Source organism: Macaca mulatta, chromosome 6 (assembly GCF_049350105.2).
Source record: "Macaca mulatta isolate MMU2019108-1 chromosome 6, T2T-MMU8v2.0, whole genome shotgun sequence".
NCBI lineage: Eukaryota > Metazoa > Chordata > Mammalia > Primates > Cercopithecidae > Macaca > Macaca mulatta.
In genome coordinates, this window is record NC_133411.1 from 155,387,281 (window position 1) to 155,406,441 (window position 19,161).

The 19,161-nt window shown below is 37.9% G+C and overlaps 2 protein-coding genes across 10 annotated transcripts in view; one reads left to right on the forward strand and one right to left on the reverse strand.

The window, feature by feature from the left end:
* Window positions 1-9,981, forward strand: part of TCERG1 (transcription elongation regulator 1) — a 62,785-nt gene extending 52,804 nt beyond the window's left edge. For 4 of the 9 annotated variants that reach the window (XR_001445592.3, XR_013394936.1, XR_013394937.1 and 1 more), the window contains 7 exons: window positions 1,849-2,013; window positions 2,306-2,488; window positions 5,529-5,708; window positions 6,378-6,461; window positions 7,635-7,735; window positions 8,548-8,641; window positions 8,913-9,981. Coding sequence is in view for 5 of the 9 variants with exons in the window: in XM_015141130.3 (XP_014996616.3) it covers window positions 1,849-2,013; window positions 2,306-2,488; window positions 5,529-5,708; window positions 6,378-6,461; window positions 7,635-7,735; window positions 8,913-9,114 (915 nt within the window). In the remaining 4 variants the exon portion in view is untranslated. Of the gene's footprint in view, window positions 1-1,848; window positions 2,014-2,305; window positions 2,489-5,528; window positions 5,709-6,377; window positions 6,462-7,634; window positions 7,736-8,547; window positions 8,647-8,912 lie in introns of those variants that run through there. The other 5 variants (XM_015141130.3, XM_001101428.4, XM_015141131.3 and 2 more) reach the window with 2 other exon arrangements.
* Window positions 9,982-11,601: 1,620 nt separating this feature from the next.
* GPR151 (G protein-coupled receptor 151) lies at window positions 11,602-14,660 on the reverse strand. Its single transcript, XM_001101607.5, has one exon. It carries the CDS (start codon window positions 14,581-14,583, stop codon window positions 13,324-13,326), a length of 1,260 nt encoding a protein of 419 aa, XP_001101607.1. The 5' UTR covers window positions 14,584-14,660; the 3' UTR covers window positions 11,602-13,323.
* Window positions 14,661-19,161: the final 4,501 nt, after the last annotated feature.

Consider the following 19,161-nt stretch of genomic DNA (forward strand, 5'->3'; position numbering starts at 1 on the left):
TCCTGTGGCTTAGAAAGATTCCTATTTGATATAACTTGCATGTTTTATTTAACATAAATTTTGTAAATTTTGCCTTCCAGTTGTCAAATGCATCTAGGAATTTGGTATTCATCATGTCAGATAAAAAATAGACAAGATGAACAGAAAAATTTAAGTTACATCACTACATCAGGTGGTTTCTTAATCACTGTCTGGAAATACTGGGTTTATGAGTATTTCTTACTAGTTCAAAGTGAAAGGCCAAGTTTAGTAGTGGAGAAATCCACAGCTGATTAGCTCTTGTCTTTAGAAACATTTCAGATGCAGATATTCTCTTTCTTAAAACCTTAAAAGTATTTTCCAGAAAGGACATCAAAGTCACTTTTTTTTTTTTTTTTTTTTTTTTTTTTTTTGAGATGGAGTTTCACTCTTGTTGCCCAGGCTGGAATGCAGTGGTGTAGTCTCGGCTTACTGCAACCTCTGCCTCCCGGGTTCAGGCGATTCTCCTGCCTCAGCCTCCCGAGTAGCTGGGATTACAGGCACCTGCCACCACACCCAGCTAACTTGTAATTTTAGTAGAGACGGGGTTTCACCATGTTTTTCAGGCTGGTTTCCAACTCGTGACCTCAGGTGATCCACCCACCTCACCCTCCCAAAGTGCTGGGATTACAGGCATGAGCCACCGTGCCTGGCCTCAGTCTCACTTTTAATCCTCCAGTAGGAGAAATGAAGTTGTAAGGGGAAATGATAGTGTTAGACTAGGCAGAAGGAATGATTCATATATTTTTGTGCACACACATTTTAAATCCTGATTCCCCTGATCAGGTGGGAAGGTCCATATTCAATTCCTACTGGAAGGGAGGGGTTCTTAATATGGTCAGAATCCTTTGTTGAAATGACCTTGGTTATCTTGGGTATCTTCTGTGGTAGAAGTACAAAGTAGTATACGTGGGATTAAATTTTAAAACAATTAGGCCCTCAGACGTACATAAAAATATCTCATTTACTCCTTTCCTCACCTATTTAAATAAATAAGAAATACAGTTTTGGAGAGGGGTTTTAAGTAGTTGTATATGTTGATACTGAAGGATTAATGTTTAATACCTTTGATATAATGTTATTAACTTGGTATTTCAGTTGAGTATAATACTGGATAAACACTTACATTCTGAGTTTATAATGGTATAGGCATACATGTTTAATGCTAAAAAGTATAGATCTGAATGCAATTTTTTAGTAATGGTTAATTATGAACATAGAAATTCTATAACTTTCTCACATATCAAGGTGTACAACTGCCTTTTTTCACCAAAATACAAATTTTTACCCCATTTTGATTTTAGACATTTGACAGTGTAAGTTTGTAATGACTTGCAGTGATTTTTAAATGTCTTATTAATTTCAATGGCCAAAATTTTTATCCATATAATTTTTTAAATAAATCATTTTTACCATGTTGATATCAAAGTATTATCAGCTCATAAGCCTGACTCTTAGCTAAAAATAAATGCAGCTCGATGTAAATTTATATTCCCTATGAATACATGGCAGTTCTGAGATCTGAAGTTATCAACAATCTGAAAAAGCCTTTTTCTATATTTGAATAATTTCTTTATAAAGTATTATTTATCTTGAATTTGGCAAATTTTAGATGAAAGCTTATATGCTTGTTGATGTTTACATTTCTAGTAAAAGAACACTTCTGATCTTTTACTGTAATTCATTCTACTCTAAATGCCTGTATTTTAAAAGCTATTCTCATATTTAAGGTAAGTGAATTTTTTTTCTAGTTGTAAATATTTAAGATATGATGAATTTCTCATGGTACATTATTTTCCCTCCCATCCCACTACCTGTTTCAAAATACAGATTAAATCGGATTTCTTTGAACTATTATCTAATCATCACTTGGACAGTCAGTCTCGATGGAGCAAAGTAAAAGACAAAGTAGAAAGTGATCCACGTTACAAAGCAGTAGATAGTTCATCAATGAGAGAAGATCTTTTCAAACAGTACATTGAAAAAATAGCCAAGGTAACTGTTGTGTTTACTTGTATTGCTTTCATTGAATAATACAATTCTAACTTGTGTTTAAGGGTATATGTTGTTGGGGATTTTTCTATTGGGGGTTTGGAATTTTTCTTGTTAGTATTCTTAACATGAGAGTCTACTCGATTTGGAGACGAGAGTGTTTAAACACACAGTGTTTAGGTATATTCTGGGCAAAAACTAGATTTGGAATTTTTTATTTGGCAAGCTGGTTATTCTGTAAAAACATACTTTGATGGAGTTGGTAAGAAGGATAATGTAATTTTTGCTTTTACAGAATTTAGACTCAGAAAAAGAAAAGGAGCTTGAAAGGCAAGCCCGCATTGAGGCAAGCCTTCGAGAACGAGAAAGGGAGGTTCAAAAGGCTCGTTCAGAACAAACAAAAGAAATAGATCGAGAGAGAGAGCAGCACAAACGAGAAGAAGCTATCCAGAATTTCAAAGCTCTTCTGTCTGATATGGTATATGTTAATATTTTACTTTTTTTCTCTAACATACTGGATATTGGAAATTTATTATATTACTGTTATGAATATTTTAATGTTACTCAATTCTGAGGGAGATAATTTGCTAAATTATAAAGCATTTAAAAATTGAATACTTGGTATTAGTACTGTTACTATAGGAAAAAACCCTAGTTATTTAACAAATTCAGAAGTTAGGCATTTTGCACATATGGAAAGTCATAATCATTTAGTCTCACAACTTTATTATTTATCATTCTTGATGAAAGTCGACATACCACACACTTACCTGCCATAGTGAGAAACAAAATGTGCTGAACACAATTTAACCTTCTTGTTGATGATTTAGGGCCATCATTGTGATGATCAGTTATACTTGTAGATGGTATGACATTGAGGACTGGGGGTGTAACTGACCCCAGGAGATACCCTGAAACTTTGTTGTAAATCTTTCTCCCTTACCCCTCCGGGTTGTTGAGGTATGTAGGGTTTTTTGTCCCTACAGTGAATGCCCCCAGACTACTGTCCTACTTGCTAATATTTTTTGGAGTTGGGGGTGGCTTCTCTTTGTCACATCTCTCCTATGCTATTTCTTTTCTCTTTTTCAGTGGAACTTTTTACTCTTGTCACTTCTGATTTCTTCCCTTGCATCTGTTTCTTACTCTACCCAGAGGTATCCAATCTTTTGGCTTCCCTGGGCCACATTGGAAGAAGGAGAATTGTCTTGGGCCACACATAAAGTTCACTAACATGGCTGAGCACGGTGACTCACGCCTGTAATCCCAGCACTTTGAGAGGCTAAGGCGGGCAGATCACTTGGGGTCAGGAGTTCAAGACTAGGCTGGCCAACATGGCAAAACCCCGTCTCTAGTAAAAATACAAAAATTAGCCGGGTGTGGTGGCGCGTGCCTGTAGTCCCAGCTACGTGGGAGGCTGAGGCAGGGGCATCACTTGAACCTGGGAGACGGAGGCTGCAGTGAGCCGAGATTGTGCCACTGCACTCCAGCCTGGTGACAGAGTGAGACTCCGTCTCAAAAAGAAAAATGTACGTTAACACTAATGATAGCTGATGAGCTAAAAAAAAAAAAAAGACAAAAAAAAAAAGACAAAAACATCTCATAATGTTTTAAGAAAGTTTATGAATTTGTGTTGGGGCACATTCAGAGCCATCCTGGGCTGCATGTAGCCTGTGGGCCACGGGTTGGACAACCTTGTCCTACACCCTAGACAATTATAGTAGTTTCCTAATTTCTGTCCCTACCTCTAACATTCCCTCAAATTTATCTGTTCTATTGCAGTCACAGAAATCTTCATAAAAAACGAATCTAATTTTGTCACTCTCCTGGTTACTTGCAGGGGATGAAGGTTCTCTGTACTCCCAGCAGTTTCCTGCAGGTCACATTCAGCCTCCTTAGCATAATATAAAAGATGGTTCATTTCTTACCTCCCACCTTCATATTTCCTAAACACCTTTGCTTTCTTCACTTGCTCCTTGAACTGTAGCCTTGCTGAACATGCTTAATGAACCATACCATCCTTCCATTGCTCATGGCAGTCCCTCTACCTGAAATGATTTGGAAGTGTTCCTGTTGCAGTGACACACTTTCTCGTTCTTCAAGGGTACGCTCAAATATCTCTCCTGTGAGGCTACTCCTGACCCATCTAGGCAGATTCGATCTCACTGTTCCTTAGACCACCCTTCTGCTCAGCATATGACTCTGCAGCACTTATTACCTGTACTTGCAGTTATTTGTTTACATGTTTATCCTTTTTGGTTTTTTTGTTTGTTTTGTTTGTTTTGAGATGGAGTCTCTGTCACCCACCTGGAGTGCAGTGGCATGATCTTGGCTCACTGCAACGTCTGCCTCCTGGGTTCAAGTGATTCTCTTGCCGCAGTCTCCTGAGTAGGTGGGACTACAGGCACGCGCCACCACACCCAGCTAATTTTTGTATTTTTAGTAGAAATGGGGTTTAGCCATGTTGGCCAGGCTGGTCTCAAACTCCTGACCTCAGGTGATCCACCCGCCTCCCAAAGTGCTGGGATTACAGGCGTGAGCCACCGCGCCTGGCCTTTTTATCCTTGTTTTTCTTCAAGTGAGCTCTTTGAAAGAAGGGATAGCGTCTTACTTATTTTGTAATCTTACTGTGAAGCATGGTATTTATCTGACTTGTATTTAGATGCTTGGTAAGTGTTGGTTAAATAAATGTTTTTATCTTTTTCTTTTCTTACCTTTCTGTCATTTTAGTCTGTGTTTCTTCACATTGGCAGTAGTGTGGCTTAACTTTTAATGCCATTACCACCAATGAAGCATATCTTTTTGCTGGTTGGTGAGCCAGCGTGACCTGTTATGCCTTCTATTATGCTGTCTTCTTTTTAAAAATTGTTTTGAGAAATCATAATTGTATATACTTACGGGGTACAGTTGCTGTTTCCATATAGGTAGATAATGTGGAATGATTAAACCAAAGCTGTTTAACATATTCATCACTTTGTTTGCTTGTAATTTTTTGTGGTGAGACATTTGGAATTTGCTGTCAGTTATTTTGAATATAGAATACATTATTGACTTTAGTTAACCCTGGTGTACAGTAGATCTCAAAACTTATTCCTGCTGTCTCTCTGAAACTTCCTTATCTTTGACAAGTAACTCCTCATTCTCTCCCTCGTCCTGTCTCCTACCCCCTAGACTTTGGTGACCGTCTATCTACTCTCTATTTCTATGAGTTCAACTTTTTCGGATTCCACAAATGTGAGACTATGCAGTATTTGTGTTTCTGTGCTTGGCTTATTTCACTTATATTCTCCTCTAGGTTTGTCCATGCCACAGATGAATAGAATTTTCCTCTTTTTTTTAAGGCTGAGTAGTACTCCATTGTGTATATTTATTACATTTTCTTTATCCATTTATCTGTTGATAGACACTTAGGTTGATTCCGTATCTTGGCTATTGTGAATAACGCTGCAGTGGACATGGAAGTGCAAATAGACATTCAGATAAGTCTCTTTGGTGATATATATATAATTTTTTCTCTTCAGGTACGTTCTTCAGATGTGTCATGGTCTGATACTCGTAGGACCCTCCGAAAAGATCACCGCTGGGAATCTGGATCCTTATTGGAAAGAGAGGAGAAAGAGAAACTTTTTAATGAACACATTGAAGCACTTACCAAAAAAAAGAGGGAGCACTTTAGGCAACTTCTGGATGAAACTTCTGCGGTAAGAGTCTCTTATTTTTCTCATTTTAATCTGGATGAATCTTTGTTAGTAATTTCTTAAAGCAAAGCATTGATATGATTTTTAGTGTCATGGTCTTTAGATTCATTACTGGAATTCGTTATATGACAATTCTCTGATTTAAAAAAATTATGGTATTCTTAATTATTTAGAAATTCCTATTCTTTCTAGTTTTCACATTCATAACTGCTCCTATAGTAATTCAAAATGTCCTTAGCTGTGTGGTCAGTGATCCCTCCTGATAATAGATTTAGCAAATTTCTTCTTTTGATCCATTTTCAATTTGGTACTGTGGCCTCTTGTTCGGCAGTTTGTACGCTTTGTTATCCAGGTTTTGTTCCTTTTTATCTGCTCTCTTTTTGGTGATGGTTTCTTCAGAAGTTACGATGTTTGCCCATGTAAATACAGGGTTTGCAGGTGATTGTCTTAGGCCACCTTGAAAGTATGGCCATGAAAATAACTCTTGTGGCAAGCCAACAAAAAGAAATTGCATTAACGCTGCTTCCCTGTCCCTAACTAGTCCAGTTACGCTTGGGCATTACAAGAGATCGCAGGTCAGTGTGTAATATTATGTACCATATGTGCTGCAGTTTGACCCCCTAAGTAAAAGTGAGTTGTATTTATGTTTTTTATTCACATGTCTTTTCAAAGATTACCTTAACATCCACGTGGAAAGAAGTAAAAAAAATCATTAAGGAAGATCCTCGGTGTATTAAGTTCTCCTCCAGTGACAGGGTAAGAGGATTTTGTGTCAAGATTTACTGTCAATTTATAAATACTTAAATATGAAGTTGATTGTTTTAAGTGAATTACTTTTAAGTGTATGAGAAATGAATCTGATTTTTAAGTTCATGTTTTGTTTCTTGCATGATAAATTAGCAAGAGAGTACAATAGAAAGTTTAACATTTTAATGCTTGGGGTGAAGCTTGTATTTTAGGATCTTAGAGGTTTAATGAAGCTGTAGTTTTATTTTAGTCAGGTACCACTAGACAGACATATTTAGATTTAGGCTGGCAATTGGTACCAAACTATGAAAGCACTTGACTCTTAAGCCTGACTAACAGAACCCTGTAACGAGATCGCTAGTTCTCATATGCTTCAAGGTCTGAAACAGTGAATGATGTTAAGAAAAGTGTTGTTTACTATAGTTCATTTTATCCCTAGGCCTTTTATTTGTTTTCTTTTACGTCATTCCTCTTTCCTGGTTGGTTTCTCTAGGTCTGGGCATCTTTTATAAAAACTCATAAATCTAATCTTCTTCCCCCTCAAAGTCTATTGGATTGTAGATGTTTGGACCATAAAATATGCATGACTGGGAAAGAGGGGTAGACCCAGTCTCAGTTTCCAACTTTTCTGACTGTTTAGAATTGATAATAAAGTATTTTTTAAGTCCAAAGAGTTTATTCATCTTATGACTTTTGGCTTGCCAGAAAGCTAAATGCTCAGTACTGTGTAAGTTAAGTTTTGAGTGTTAACCTACAGTTGCTGTATCCACAAATTACTGTTTTTGTTCTTGAAGTTAAAAATACAGTGTGCAGGAAGTGAACACTTAATCCTTAATATCCTTATTTTTAAGTGTCCACTTCATGAGGTTATTATGAAGATTGAAGTAGATGATCCTCATAAAATGCTCAGCAGTGTAGCGCATAGGAAGTTCTCAAGTTTCAGCCACTACTAATTTATGATTCCTCATTCTTTCTATATGCCACAAAAATGAGCATTGCAGATTATGTGATTTAATGAATTTTATATATGAACAAAATGTACCCTGTTGCCTTTTTCTTTTGAAATTTGAATTTTATTATGTGACCTAAACATTACTGTTTAATAAATAATTGATGTTTATTTTGGAATTAGTGGGCTTTATTTCCATAATCTTAACTTTTTTTTTTTTTTTTTTTTAACAGAAAAAACAAAGAGAATTTGAAGAATATATCAGAGACAAATATATCACAGCCAAAGCTGACTTCAGGACGCTTTTGAAAGAGACCAAATTTATAACATATAGGTGTGTGCAATGAAATGTTTCATATTGGCAGTCATTCTCTTTACTAGTCTTTACTCTAATGGTCAGAGCATTCTTTGCATTCACACACATTATTAATTTTTAGGGATAAGAAGATGCCAACTTCTGTCCAAAGTCAAATACAGCCCATATCTACCATACTTTTTTTTTTTTTTAAAGAAAGGGCCCAGATGTCAATTCTTATTTTGTGTTACCCACCCATCCAGTTTTTAATACATACCTTTTTTTTTTTTTTTTTTTTTTTTACTTCACTGCTTTTTTTAGGAATACCCTCAACTACATAAGAATTGTATTTCATGAAAAGTCTTTTAAAATAATCTTTCACTATCAGTTCTTTGCCTCCTCTGAAGACTATTCAGTGTGGTTAGATCATTCTAAAGCATGAAATCATCTATGTAAGCTCAGCATAAACATTTTTTTTTCCCCTCAAAGGAAAGCATTTTGCTGGGTACATTTAAATGCAAATTGTAAATTATGAAATTAGAGCCTATAAAAAAGATTTCTCTGTAGCAAACCCACCCCTAACAATTTATCATCAGGAAAACAATTTTGCATTGCTTAACCAGTCAGTATGCAGGAAACCATTTTTGTTTCATGCTCCAGCTTTTCTTCTTTAAGAGAGAAATTTGAAACATCTTAATAAAGGGTATGTGCACGGGAGGCTAGATAGTGCTGAGGGTGTGGTTTTTAGATATTTTGTCATTTGGATTTTTTGGTCAGGATCCTTAATGTTTTGCATCAGCTTGGGCTTTTAAATTAGATGTGAAGTAAGACTTCTTTCTACATTTTTATAGTTAATTTAGTGAAAGATGTGAAAGTGAAAGCTTGTGAAAGATGCTGGGATTGGCAGCCCCGCAGACTGAAGTCCTCTGTTCATCCACAGAACAGGTACAGCACGGGCAAGATTTACCCACCCACCCTCAGCCCTGATCTGGAGGGACCACCACTAGGGGTGGGAGGGTAATTCAGCTTCTGAGGCCCTTTCACTCCTTGGAGTCTTTGCTGAGGCGACTTACAAAGGTGACCACTGCAGTGAAATTTTTCTTAAAAAAAAAAAAAGTGGAAACACAATTAGGAACTAGATGGACATTTCCAGCTCATTTCTGAAAGACCTGTGAACAGCCGTCAGTAATTCTTGGACTTCTTTTTCTTATTTCAGATCCAAAAAATTAATCCAAGAATCTGATCAGCACCTGAAAGATGTAGAAAAAATTTTACAGAATGACAAACGGTATTTAGTACTGGACTGTGTGCCAGAGGAGAGGCGTAAACTGATTGTGGCATATGTTGATGACCTGGATCGCCGGGGTCCACCCCCACCACCTACAGCATCAGAGCCCACGAGACGATCAACAAAATAATTCTAAATACTCTTCCACAGGGGTATCTATTCAAAATGCTTGCATGAGCCAATTTTCAGGTTTTTACATATATGTGCATTAGTCAACCTATTGCAAAACCATCTGACAAACAGAAGGAGAAGCATTTGTGAACAGTTTCTGAACAGAACACTTTGGAAATATTTATGCTTTTCTTTGTGTGGCATGACTGACATACATACTCAAATATAGGCTGTCTCTAGTAAATCTTAAAATCTTGAAGCTAAAATTCATCCTTTTATGAGGTGTGGAAGTCAGTGACTTGGTGACGTTCTTCCTAGCAGTGTTAATACATGCAAGAAGTAAGAGCATTTGTGGCTTGAACTTGCCAGATGCAAATACTACAGACTCCAAGAAAACCTGAGTTGGGGTTTGTTTTGTTTTGATTTTTTTTTTTTTAAAGCGGGTAAAAGAGAAGACACTGAAAATTGAATTCTTATCTTCCAGAGGCTACGATTATTATAATGGACAATACTTTTACCTTTGTCTCTAAAGATCAGATTAGTTTTATTTGTTCACTTACGTGCTTTGATTATCCCCTCTGAATTATAGACCAAGTCTTGTTGTTTAGCCTAAGAGAAGATTTATGTAGTAATTTCTTCTCAGGTATGGAACCACGGTCATAACTAACATGTTGGCCAGAATAGAACCACTGGTTAAACATATTTTATTCACCATTAAGTGATCTTTATCAATATTCTGGATTAGACAACAAATTACCTTTCTGGGTGTTTCTTGTAAACTATACTCCTGTTTGAATGTTAAACTTTGTTGCTAAAGTTTAATTTTAAGATGTTTGAATGTTCAGTTTATGTATTTGAACTACAATAAACCAACCCTTTTTATATATCTGTATTGTATATGATTATTGTTACTTAATTTTTAAGAGCTTATTTTAACCTGATTTTTAAAAAAGCAGCAAATAGAATTTCGCACAAAGTAAGTTGACTCTAAATCTTAAGTATTACCTAGTTTTTAAAGGTTTGAATATAATTAGTATTTGCAGTATAAAAAGGAAAGAATTTGTAGAGAATCATTTTGGTGCTCAAGTCTTTTTAGCAGTGCCTTATTGCCTCAAAGCAAGAAGATGCTGGGATTTTTTTTGTTTTTGTCCTTTGTACTGTATGATGGTTTGCACCTTTTTGGCATTCTTTCAACATGTGTGCATCACACCATGAATCGGTTCCAAATTGATATATCTAGCTTTACCTCCCGAGTTGAAAACAAATCTTTTTATTTTATCCCCTCATAAATTGCTCGCTTCAGAGTGCCACATAAATAAATGTTTAAGAAAATATATATATTAATAGAATAATTTATTTTCCATTATCTTTTACCCACTATGATTGTAACAAATCCTAGAAAGAAGGAATACCAACAGATCTGTGTTTGTATGTTGTGTGTATAGTCACAGACACACGCATTCACATTCATGTTATATAGTTCTTAGCTTAAATCTATTAAGTATCATAGAAATTTTGTGAACTCTGTATGTAGGAACCTGGCATTGATCAGACTAAGGTCTTCAGCTATAAAGTTGATAAACAGGATATGTTTTTTCTTTTAATTCGTACGAAGGATCTCACTGTCTCCTAGGCTGGAGTGTAGTGGTGCCATCATAGCTCACTGTAATGTTGAACTCCTGGTTTCAGTGATCCTTCTGAGTAGCTGAGACTGCAGGAATGCATTACCGCATTACCATGTCTGGCTTTTTTTTTTTTTTTTTAGAAATGGTTTCACTCTGTTGCCCAGGCTGGTCTCAAACTCCCGGCCTCAAGCCATTCTCCCACCTCAGCCACCCAAAGTGCTAGGATTACAGGTGTCAACCACCACACCTGGCCTTGTTTTGTTTCCTTTTTTCTCTTTCTTTGAAGTTCATTTTATAAGTTCATTGAGTGATTTTTAAGTACTCTGAGGAATGAAACTGAAGTGCTTGCCAAGAGGAGCACAACTATAATGTAGTATGTAGAAATATGACTGTCTCACAAGGGTAAAGTTTCCAGAATGCCTTATTTTGTTATTCTGAATTCCACATAGTATTGTTTGTCCACTTACTACATTGTTTCTCATAGTAGAGAAGTGAGAAGAAAACAGTTTGGTGATATCTGTTCTAATTTCCTACTTTTATCTTAAAAGTATCTGCTCGGGATTGAGCAGATAAGACACAAATCAAACTTCTCTAAGCAGATTTTTTAAGGGATCAAGTCAGGACTTACTTTGTGTATCAGGTTCTTAATGAAAGGTTCATTGTGATTACTCTTTGTTCCAGTGTCTGCATCTTGATTTGGTGCTTGTTAGCAAACTCTGAAAATAAGTTCACTCTGAGACATGTTCCAGTGTTAAGGTCAAATGGCCCCATAAAGCTCCATTGTTCCTAATAATGATTTTGGAATGATAATTCAAGACAAAGACAGCTTTAAATCTCCAGAAACAATCTGAAGTAAAACGTAATTTTATTTCTTTACAAGTTTAAAGTGTCAAACCCTGGAAGCTTACATCCTAAGTTTACTACATATAATGAACATAAAAACTATTAATTCAAATAATCACAGACAATGATAATCCTTTCTGTAACTACCATATCACAAAACAATATTTTGGATTCTTGGGTTAAATTTTACTGTATTTGAATACATGAGCTTTACATAAAATCTGTAATGAAGGAAGTAAAAAGAATATAGCCCTACCTCCTGTGTTAAAAAGCAAACTATGACCACTTATGAAAAAGCAAAGAATCCGGAAACCCATACACAACATAAAAAACAACATCTTTTTTTTTTCCATAACATAATTCTTTATATTTCAGATTCTGCATTGCTTCGTTTGCCCTAAAGGCATTTTTCTGTTCTGAGGGAACCTTTCAGTGAAAATACCCGAGTTCTATAACAAAGTAATCAAGCATCATGGACGAATATCATTATACTTAAAAGGGGAAGAAATGTATCATAATCATGTTTTACTGGGTGTGTTTTACCTTGCCATAAAATGAATGGTTATTGCCTATTACTCAAATTTTACCATATGTCTGGGTACACAGTTTTACTGCTTTTCTTTCTGCATTGCCCTTATGCTTTTTATTTTGTATTCTTAACCAAATTCTGTCTTGTGTTTGTTGGATTTTCTCTTTTTAACATCAATCTCTTTCTCAGGTTGCTCGATTATTTTTATAACTTAGAAATCCTATAGTATTTTAAAAGTTGAGTAGGGTTCAAGTTCAGCGTTATGGGTGAGGGTAAGTTTAGTACCATTAACAAGAAAGATCACCATCTCCATCTTCTATTTATATTTGAGGAGTAATCTATACCTATATCATTAACCATGGTTTATCTTGGGAGAAAGGAGATATTAAGAGGAACACATTTCTGCTTATAGAAAAATAACTGTCCCACATTCTGGAAGTGAAGAGAGGGCATTTTTAAAGTACTTTTTCCCCCCATATCAGACTATTGAAAGTCATTGGAAAGCTGCTAAAATTCTCAGAAACTGAAGACTCATTCAGGTAGCTTTAAAAAGTTCACTGAAGCAGGCTTTAGTATAAGTTGGAGTTTATTTAAACTTAGCCAGAACCAGCCATGGGTTGAAATTAGTCCAGAATTGGAATCAGGTGCTGTTTCTTTTTCTTTGACCTTCAGTCATGAACATGATGATACGGACTTTTCATCAAGTAAATTAACATTTATTAAGTAAATGAAGATAACTAAAATTTATCATTAATGTGTTAAAAATCTCAAGTGAAAGTAGATTTTGAGCTTTGGTTATGTGAAATACAATTTGGTAGGTAAAATTAGGACTAGCAGGTCCAGGATGAAACTGAAGGTAGAGGGGCTCAGCTTTGACAGAACCTCTACTCCAGGCTCCTGCCGGTCCACTACAGGGCTGGTCCTAGGGGGTACCCAGTGAAACCATTGTGAACAAATGACAGAATAGCCGGGCTATCTAATCACTTTGACAGCAACATCTTTAAACAATTAAATTGTTTGGGAAGCCAGGTTCTAATTCTGAAACATAATTATCTATTCTAACATGGTTCTCTACTTACCACATTGCACATTTGGAAAGTGTAGATTGTGGAATATTTTTGTAATTCCTAATGGTAATAATTGTATTACAGTTTGTAAAGTCAGCAATATTGATAAGCAGCAGTACAAGTAAATACAATAATCACAATTTGTTTTGCTTTGAAACTGAAATCTATTTAACACCTTCCCCTGTCTCTTGATCTTCATGTTCCCAGGGGATAGGGTCATTGTCCTGTACAGAAGGGACTGTGTCCCTCTCATGCCAAAACTGCTCTACATCAGGAAGGACGGGAATCTCTGCCTTCTCAGTTTTCCCTTTGCCAGAGGAAGGAGAGCTGGGTTTCTCTTTTTCTGGTATGGATGCTGGGGATTCTGGAGATGGAACCTTGTCAGGAAGACCCTCTGAGTTGCCAGCTGGTATGTCCTGCGACTCTGAGATAGCTGGAGGTTTTTTGGTTATCATCCATTTCCATACACCTTTCAAGCCTTCCCTGAACTCCTCTGACATCACAAGAAAAATAAGAGGATTTGCTGAAGAGATGGAAAACATCAGGACTTGAGACAGGGCTATGAACCCTTGTGGTGGGGCCGGGCCTGCAGCCTTCAGATGCCATACCCACAGCCAAGCTACCCACTCGGGGAGCCACAGGAGAGCAGAGGTGATGGCGATGCTCAGCAGCATCACTGTGACTTGCTTTGAGCGTATCTGGTTTCTAAGATTTTGAGTCTTAGTTCCTCGTTTTTTACATTGGTCATAAGCTCTCCAGAAATAAAAGCTTGCAAAAAGTAATGGAAGGCCAAATGCCAGGAGTGGGTAGAGCTTACCAAACATTGACATAAACTCTTCAGCCACAGCTGGTACATCCACGAGGCACATTTCCACACCTTCATGATGCCTGATGGTGCTAAAGAACCATTCTGGCAGGGGTAACAGGCTGGCCACAGTCCAGATGGCCACCAGCACGGACCAGATGGTGTAGTTATGGATACTCACTTGCTTGGCCGGGTCACTTGCATACATGAAGCATATTTTGGCCACCACAACGATTGTCAGGCTCTTGGCTGCCATGCATGTGTGGATAAACCAGTCAGAGGACTTGCAGACAAACCAGCCTAGATCCCAAACACTTCTGGAGTATGCTGTAGCTCGGACAGGTGCAGAAAACAGCAGGAGAGAGAGATCAGCCAGGCTGAGATTCAGAATCAGGGAGTGGATCATGGATGGCTTTCCTTTCCAAGCATTGTGAAGGAGGATGCCAATCACACACAGGTTTCCCACGAAGCCCACCAGGCAGACAGCCACCAAGAGAGCCGGGATGATGGTTCTCCAGTCCTGGGAATCAGAGGGCATGTACCCTCCGGCAAAGTGGAGATGAGCAAAGGACACATTCATGCTGCTGGAGTTAGAGTCTGCAAAGGCAGCTGCCAGCATCACTCTTCACAGCTTCTTACAGAAGTTAGCTTCTTATTTAGGTTTGTCTTCCTGCCTGGGCTCTTTTGCATAGGAAATAAGTACTGCGTCGTCAGTGTCAAATGACACCTCTGGATCCTCCCCTTGCTTATTTCCTGAGAGCAGAATGTGGAAGGAGGCTGGCTGTTAAGCTCTTCTCTGCTGCATACAATATACTTGTGACTGTACTGACTGTCAGATAGCAGGACCACATGGCTGCTGCTCATTAGCAAGTCTAATACCAAATCGTCAGCCCTGTGGAGTAATACAAATATACCCATAAATGATGAATGAAGAGAACATACATGTAAGTGGCGTATGTTCCTTGGGGGTCACTAGAGCCAGTGAAGGCAATTATTTTCAACCAGCTGTTCCTAAAATCTTGACTGCAGTCTGTAATTTAGTGAACACTACATCTGAACCAAGTTCTTTGAACTTCACCTGATGGCCTGATCCAGTGGGTCTGGAGTAGGACCCACGAAATCATTTCTAACAAGTTCCCATGAGACTCTGATGCTGCAGGGTGGGAGACCACACTTTGAGAACCAGTGTTTTAAACAGAACTAAAGCTTCCCCCACCCACTCTGCAGAGATGAGCTTCCTCTTCTTTTCCCCAACCCTTACAACCACCTCAGTCCCATCAACAGCTGGCTGAGATCAAACACAGCTGGATAATGAAAACAAGTTAGAAGTCCTATTAAAAAAAATCTAATTATGGATGACTCTCAGTTTATTATGAGTTTTTAGAGGTAATTTTAGAGCTCCAAATTAGAACTGCTTTACATACTAATAAGACTTTTCAACAAGTGATGGTGATGAAGGCAACTGCATGATGAATTAAAGCTGCTTTTCAGAGAGCATTCCTAGAGGATTTACCATGACAAGAGAAATGAAAGAAAAATCAACAATATCTATGTGGAAGGCATTTAAGATTTTTTAAAAAATTATATTTTAAAGTTGGTAAAAATAATTTTGGGCTGGGCACACTGGCTCATGCCTGTAATCCCAGAATTTGGGGAGGTGGAGGCGGGAGGATTGCTTAAGGCCAGAAGTTCAAGACCAGACTGAGCAACAAAGTGAGACCCCTGCCCCCACCTCTAAGAAACAAACCAGGCATGATGGCGTACACACTCTATCTAGAGACAGAGTGATCCTCTGTCTCTAGAAATAAAAAATTCTCAGATAAGATGATTTGGTAGAACTAGCCTTGAAATTTTAAAATAAGCAATGGATACTCTGGGGGGATTAGAGGAGCTCGAAATGTTCAGAGAACGGTGTTTGGGGGTTGATATGAAGATACATGCTACACTGAGTGTGGCTAGTCAGAAAAGCTAAACATGATATACAGGAGAGTATGCTGCTGCACTCAGACCTCTGGATTCTGGTACTGTGCTTTCATCAATTTTTCCCAACTAAGGAAGGGTCTAACGTTTTAAAATTCTTCAGTGTCCTAGAACTCAATAAATAAGTGCTGATCAGTATAGCTATTGGGACAGTGGTCAGTGGTGCTGGATTTCTTTGTTCAAATTTCTATTTCCGTTTGCTTTCCTTCCTTTTACCTCTGGGAAGTAGTTGTTCCTATAGAACAGTAAATTGGGGCAACACTTTATTCCAGCAAGGCACAGTAACTCCCAGTAACTATTTAAGGATGAAATATCCTTAAGTCTCAACAAGCATCACTTTCGGATGTGAAGAGGCCCACACTGTCTTACAGGGAAGAAAATGGGGGAGGGAGCAGAGTAACGTTTTGCAGATTAAAGACTATGAGGAAGGTAGTTCCACTTGATGTATGTGGAAGAGATTCATTCAGAACCAAGAAACAAATATACTACTTCACATTGTGGCTTATATATTCAAGATGATGATATTCAAGGCTCCCGAAGCTATATAAGACAAAAAGCTAAATGGGTTCAAGCCACCTTTAATACCATGGAAATTTGATTCTTAATAGACAATTGAGGGAAACTAAAGACTGTCATGTGGCACTTCCCAAATCTATTGGTACTGACTCAGGGAAGCATCTCCTGGTGCTCCAGCTAGAGACAAACTGGACTGAATGAGAATGAACTTTCTCCACTCTTTTGGGGGAAATTTATTTTAACTTTTTATTTAAAAATAATTGCTGCTGGGCACGGTGGCTCACACGTGTAATCCCAGCACTTTGGAAAGCCAAGGCGGGTGGATCACCTGAGGTCAGGAGTTCGAGACCAGCCTGGCCAACATAGTGAAACCCCGTCTCTACTAAAAAATACAAAAATTAGCCAGGTGCGGTGGTGCACATGTCTGTAGTCTCAGCTACTTGGGAGGCTGAGGCGGGAGAATCACTTGAACCTGGGAGGCGGAGGTTGCAGTGAGCCAAGATGGTCCCACTGCATTCCAGCCTGGGTGACAGACAGAGACTCTGTCTCAAAAAATAGAAAAATAATAATTCCAAATGTATAGAAAAAAATGCAAGAAGAGCACAAAGAATTGCCCTATATACTTCATCTGAGTTCACCGATTAATTATTTATTGAGACAGAGTCTTACTTTGTTGCCCAGGCTGGAGTGCAGTAGCGCAATCTTGGCTCACTGCAGCCTTTGCCTCATGGATTCAAGCGATCCTCCTGCCTCAGCCCCCTTAGTAGCTGGGACTAGAAGTGTGCAACACACCATGCCTGGCTATTTTTTTTTTTTTTTTTTTTGTATTTTTAGTAGAGACAGGGTTTCATCATGTTGGCCAGGCTGGTCTCAAATTCCTGACCTCAAGTGATCTGCCTGCCTCAGACTACCAAAGTGCTGGGATTACAGGCATGAGCCACTGCACCGGCCCAGGTTCACCAATTATTAATATTTTGCCACATTTGCTTTTTTTCCCCTCTCTCTTTGTATATACACATATAAATGTACATACACACATATATAAATATGTATTATAATTTTCTGAATGATTTGAGAATTACAAATAAGTTTTCTTCCTAGATTATCATTAACCACAATAATCAAAGTGAGATTATGTGCTTGTAGCAAAAAGGAATTCTCGCCCTCGGCAATCCTCATTACTCCATTTGTCTTAGTCCACCAGGATGCTGTAACAAAATCCTATAAACTGGTGGCTTAAACAACAGAAGCTTATTTCTCACGGTTCTGGAGCCTGGGAAGTCCAAGATCAAGGCATTGGCAGATTTGTTGTCTGCTACTTCCTGGTTCATAGATGGCCATGTTTTCCTTGTGTCTTTACAGGGTAGAAGGGGTGGAGGGGTGTTCTCTTGCGTTTCTTTTATAAGAGCACTAGTCCTAATTAATGAGCGCTCTGTCCTTATGACCTAATTACCTGCCAAGGGTCCCACCTCCTGATACCATCACCCTTGGGCTGAAAATTTCAACATGTGATTTTGGAGGGCATATAAAGATTCAGAGCATACTATTCAAGTTTCACATTTTACTTTGAATATTAGCACTTGTACATCTGAGTATCTGATGGATGTTATATGTAGCTTGTATCTACATTTTCCGCATTTTAAAATTATTTCTATATAAAGGATAAATGTAACTAGCAAACGTAAAAGAAGTCTTTATTTGCATTATAAGTGGAAGTTATTTGAATCTTTGTTTATAGCATATCCACTTAAAATATAGAATTCAGTTGTAGGTGTGGTGAACATTTGTCAGGTTTTCTTATTTTTATTTATTTTGGGGAAGTGCCTAGTATCTGAACCTCTCCTGTTGGATAGAAGGGATTCTAAGGAGAAATGATATGGACGGGGTGGATAGAGCAGAACAATTAAAAACAATTGAGAGTATTTGAAATGGAAACTGGAAACAACCTCATCCCCCCAAAATGCTGGAAACAACCCAAATGTTTATCAGCTGGTGAATGGATAAACAAGTGGCTACCTTCATACCATGGAATGTTATTCAGCAATAAAAAGGAATGATAAATTCTACAATATGGATTAACAAAGGCACTATGCTAAATAAAAACACCCAGACAAAAACAACAACAACAACAAAATACGGTAAGATTCCATTAACAGGAAATGTCCAGAAAAGGCAAATCTATAAAAACAGGAAGTAGAATAGTGGTTCCCTGGGTCCCGAGGTTGGAAAGGGGAGTGACTGCAAATTGGAACAGAGGATATGTTTGGGGTGATGAAAATGTATGATTGCATTTTATGGTATGCAAATTATACCTCAATAAAGCTGTTTCCAAGAAAGGAGTTATTTGGGATGGAGAAAAGGTAAAGAGCAGATTTCCCTGCTCTTGAAATGCTGAGTAGCCTCCAGCCGAATGGATATTCTATTCTGAGACTTTTTAATTTATTTTTATTTTTTCTGAGGGCTTTGTTGCCCAGGCTGGAGGGCAGTGGCACGATCTCAGCTCACTGCAACCTCAGCCTCTTGAGTAGCTGGGTCTACAGGTGCCCGCCACTATGCCTGGGTATTTTTTTTTTTTTTGTATTTTTAATAGAGATGGGGTTTCACCATGTTAACCAGGCTGGTCTCAAACTCTGGCCAAAAGCAATCTGCCCACCTCGGCTTCCCAAAGTGCTGGGATTACAGGTATGAGCTACAGCAGCCT